Source organism: Centruroides sculpturatus, unplaced genomic scaffold, assembly GCF_000671375.1.
Source record: "Centruroides sculpturatus isolate CEXI.00-Female unplaced genomic scaffold, Cexi_2.0 scaffold364, whole genome shotgun sequence".
NCBI lineage: Eukaryota > Metazoa > Arthropoda > Arachnida > Scorpiones > Buthidae > Centruroides > Centruroides sculpturatus.
Window position 1 is genome coordinate 123,016 of NW_019384799.1, and position 5,196 is coordinate 128,211.

At 31.5% G+C, this 5,196-nt stretch overlaps 1 protein-coding gene across 1 annotated transcript; it reads left to right on the forward strand.

The window, feature by feature from the left end:
- Positions 1–464: 464 nt before the first annotated feature.
- On the forward strand, positions 465–4,996 carry LOC111629507 (solute carrier family 10 member 6-like). Its single transcript, XM_023373424.1, has 4 exons — positions 465–614; positions 688–892; positions 979–1,239; positions 4,931–4,996. Exons 1-4 carry the CDS (start codon positions 472–474, stop codon positions 4,994–4,996), a joined length of 675 nt encoding a protein of 224 aa, XP_023229192.1. The 5' UTR covers positions 465–471.
- Positions 4,997–5,196: the final 200 nt, after the last annotated feature.

Below are 5,196 nucleotides of genomic sequence, written 5' to 3' on the forward strand. Positions count from 1 at the left end.
ATGATTACTTTTTAGAAAGCAATGAAAAGAAAGAAACAATGGAAAGAAATAAAGAGTTAAGTGAATCGAAAGACATAAAAAATGCGAATGAATCTACACCCAAAAGTGAATCGTTGGCAGACGATGATGACGGAGTAAGAAAATATTTTTTAATATTCCTTACTTTACACTTATAAATTTGTTTTCGTGTTTTGCTAAGCTTTTACTTTTAATATTTTCGTTTTTTCGTTATGTCTACAATGATTCTATACACTTTAAATAATAGCACGAAATTATTCGAGTTATAAAGTATATGTACAAAATTGAAAATAATAAACGATTATACCCATTAAATATTATTTTAAAACGATTAAAGTAATGAAAAGACAAATTAAGATATTTAATTATTGGNATTTTTTACGTTAATAGATTTATAAAGGAATCCGAAAACCCGTTGGTCCAGCTATTGGACTCTTTTGCCAATTTGTTATAATGCCATTGATTGGATTTATTTATAGTGTTATATTTCAATTCGAATCGAGTCTAGCGGCTGGTTTGCTTATTATATCATGTTGCCCCGGAGTTGCTGTTTCTAACGTCTTTACATATTATTTGGATGGCGATGTTTCCCTGAGGTATGTAAGAATTTTTCACTATATTTAGCTACAGAGAATATTATCCATAAAATGAATATTTACCATGTCATAGTATTACTATGACTACAATATCTATCGTAGCATCCCTAGGCTTGATGCCTTTGAACCTTTGGATATATGCAAGTAATACAGATGCTAAGAACTTAAAAATACCGTATGAAAATATTGCATTATCACTATTAATGATTGTTTCTCCCTTGATTTTGGGTATGATAATAAAATGGAAAGCTCCTAAAGTATCTTCTTATATAACTAAGGTATAAAACATGATTTCCTAAATAGTTAAGGTGTTAAGTTTAATCATTTATATTATATTATGAAACTATTTTTGTTTTATTAATAGTGGGGAAGTGCAACAAGTATGATAATGATCATAATTTTCGTGATAATGGAGATAATCTTCTCTCAACACATGTTTAGTATAGTATCGTGGAAGGTTATTATAACTTCTTTATTATCTCCCATAACTGGAATTATAACTGGATATGTCATAGCTTTCGTCAGTAGAAACTCCAAAGCAGCCTGCACTGCAATAGCTATTGAGAGCGGAATTCAGAATTTTACTGTTGCATTCGGCATTATTGTTTTATCCTTTGATACCTCCGTATGTATGTCTTTGATTTATATTGTAAATTGTAAGATTCTGATTTTTTGTTATTAAAAGAGACTTTACACTTAGAAACAAACATCAATTATGCTGTTTCCATTTTTTTATGGGCTATTTCAAGGAGTATTCTGTTGCCTTCTCTCCCTAATTTTCTGTTTTATAAAGGGTAATTTGAACAAAATTCGAATGCAAAATAATGACGTCGACGATTCACAAAATACAAGTGATTATCATTATATAAATTATTTATTTATTTTCGTATATTTTAAACTATTTTTGTTGGTGTTGATTTTAAGTATTTTTTGTGATCTTGGATATCATTACTAACTGACATTCAAATTATCTCTACACAATACCAAAAGCGCTCAGCAACTAAATAATAATAAAGAAAACACCTTTTTTTGCCGAGAAATAAATATAATATTGCAAAAACAAACGTTTTCAGTCTAGTTAATAGGCCATCTTCAGGTCGAAAAAATGGAACGCAAATGTTCCATAAATAGAACATAAAAATATTTAAATCAAAAATTTTACAAGTAGTGACGCCGATATAATCTTTTTTAACATCCAGTTGTAGGTTTTCATAAGGAATCTTACACACCCCTGCTTTTTCTTCCACTTTGATACTATCCTTATCATTTCTCAAGATCTTATACAAATTAGGGGCTCTTCTTAATACCATTCTTGATTCCTTTCGACTAGCAATTTCTTTCATTACACTATTCATACTACTATTATAAGTAAACTTTGTGATCCTAGTAGGAACATTCCTTAAATCTCTTTTTACTATGCCCCTTTCATACTTCTTAAGCATTCCTACAATTATATTTTTTCTGTAACCCAGGGTCCGGGCCACCTGCAATATTCTATCAATCTCCTTCTCTCTGTCAGCGACTCGGTCACAATATAAATAGGCTCTCCTTATTAACGCTCGGANTATAATGTAGTGAAGTCAATAGTCAGAAATGAACATTGGGGAATAAAGCTGAAATCATAAGTAACAATGCAAATTGCAGGTTTTCGTAATATTAACATTATATTCCTCAAGCTATCCACACATTTATTTAAATGTTTTCATCTTTAGATGACCTCTTGCGCGTTTATCGAAAGATTTCTTTGAGCCAGATGTCACAGGCGGTGTCAGTCCTGACTCGGGCGGGTGCTGTTTGACCTTTCACACTTTGACTTTATGCTGTTGTGGAATTTCTCAAACCCATAAATTGCCTTACATGAAATTCCTTTTCAACTTCCATCGTTTACTTTTCACACAAGACTCGCCCAAAATCCTCCAAGAAAAACCAAAATGACAGTCTTCAACGGACTTATCAGCCGCCTGCGGCGATCACATTTATAATTTTCAATAAAACTTTATCAATATAATATAAATTTATACTGAAAGAAATTTCGTGTGATCTGGAAACTTCCTGATTAGAGAGAAATTATTTTATATGTCTTCTATAAACTTCGTTGCCTAATAAAAATTTTAAAATTAATATTCATAAAGTTGGTTTTCATTGAATCTTTAACAGCTGAAAGATCAGTTTTATTCTCGTCTGAAGATTCGACACAACCGAAAGTCGACATGAAATAAAAGAGTCATTCTACGGTAAGTTTCCCGACATATTACTTTTAAAATAATTTACTTGATATGCAATCTGAGTTCTTTAATTACTCTATAGGAAGTTCCAGATTAAGAACATTACGAGTCGTAGACAAAGCTTGGAATGCGGACTTTTAAAAAATAATTAATAATTTTATTTTAAACATTTATTATGAACAATTTTAGTCCAATTTAATGTCACTATGTTAGATTAGTTCATTGTACACTTTAAATGTGTATACAGTACTTTTATTTATATGTGAATTTGCAAACGGATTTAAAGAATCATCGCCTTAGGCAATTGTCTTCTTTGCATAGATATTAGCCTGGTCTGATAGAGATGGCCAGGCGTAAGATGTCAACCTATCGCGCTGGGGAAGTCCAGATCGAATGCGAACAGGTCAAAAAACGCCCTGACTTTGAATTTTTTGGGAGGTGGGCCGTTCAGGTACAGTACATTTGGCTTCATTCCTCACTAGTCGTCTGTCCCACCGTGGATTAGATTTGACCGATCTTATAATGGGGTTAATGAAAAGGTCCTCTTAAGTGCTCATAGGGATAAAAAATTAAAATAAATTCCAAAAATTTTTCAGAATGAATAATCATTTAATTTCCTTTCTTGATAGNAAATCATAAGTAACAATGCAAATTGCAGGTTTTCGTAATATTAACATTATATTCCTCAAGCTATCCACACATTTATTTAAATGTTTTCATCTTTAGATGACCTCTTGCGCGTTTATCGAAAGATTTCTTTGAGCCAGATGTCACAGGCGGTGTCAGTCCTGACTCGGGCGGGTGCTGTTTGACCTTTCACACTTTGACTTTATGCTGTTGTGGAATTTCTCAAACCCATAAATTGCCTTACATGAAATTCCTTTTCAACTTCCATCGTTTACTTTTCACACAAGACTCGCCCAAAATCCTCCAAGAAAAACCAAAATGACAGTCTTCAACGGACTTATCAGCCGCCTGCGGCGATCACATTTATAATTTTCAATAAAACTTTATCAATATAATATAAATTTATACTGAAAGAAATTTCGTGTGATCTGGAAACTTCCTGATTAGAGAGAAATTATTTTATATGTCTTCTATAAACTTCGTTGCCTAATAAAAATTTTAAAATTAATATTCATAAAGTTGGTTTTCATTGAATCTTTAACAGCTGAAAGATCAGTTTTATTCTCGTCTGAAGATTCGACACAACCGAAAGTCGACATGAAATAAAAGAGTCATTCTACGGTAAGTTTCCCGACATATTACTTTTAAAATAATTTACTTGATATGCAATCTGAGTTCTTTAATTACTCTATAGGAAGTTCCAGATTAAGAACATTACGAGTCGTAGACAAAGCTTGGAATGCGGACTTTTAAAAAATAATTAATAATTTTATTTTAAACATTTATTATGAACAATTTTAGTCCAATTTAATGTCACTATGTTAGATTAGTTCATTGTACACTTTAAATGTGTATACAGTACTTTTATTTATATGTGAATTTGCAAACGGATTTAAAGAATCATCGCCTTAGGCAATTGTCTTCTTTGCATAGATATTAGCCTGGTCTGATAGAGATGGCCAGGCGTAAGATGTCAACCTATCGCTCTGGGGAAGTCCAGATCGAATGCGAACAGGTCAAAAAACGCCCTGACTTTGAATTTTTTGGGAGGTGGGCCGTTCAGGTACAGTACATTTGGCTTCATTCCTCACTAGTCGTCTGTCCCACCGTGGATTAGATTTGACCGATCTTATAATGGGGTTAATGAAAAGGTCCTCTTAAGTGCTCATAGGGATAAAAAATTAAAATAAATTCCAAAAATTTTTCAGAATGAATAATCATTTAATTTCCTTTCTTGATAGTTCCTCTACGGAATTTTGTATTCCCTCATAGAATATCAAATAATGTTTCTTTGAAGTAATTTACATTTAATGGGAAGTAAAAAAATGCACGATAACTTTTGATTATTCACTTTTTCCCCATATATCCTTGTATAATTTCTTTTATACAATAAACATTTTGACTACTTTTTGCTTTGCATTTTCATTTATACATGTATATATTTCCGTTATATTTTTATCACAGATTGAAGTGAACCAACATAATATTNCATTACGAGTCGTAGACAAAGCTTGGAATGCGGACTTTTAAGAAATAATTAATAATTTTATTTTTTACATTTATTATGAACAATTTTAGTCTAATTTAATGTCACTATGTTAGATTAGTTCATTGTACACTTTAAATTTGTATACTATTATTTATATGTGAATTTGCAAACGGATTTAAGGAATCCCGGCTTTAGGAAATTGTCTTTTTTGCATAGATATACGCCTGGTCTGATAGAGATG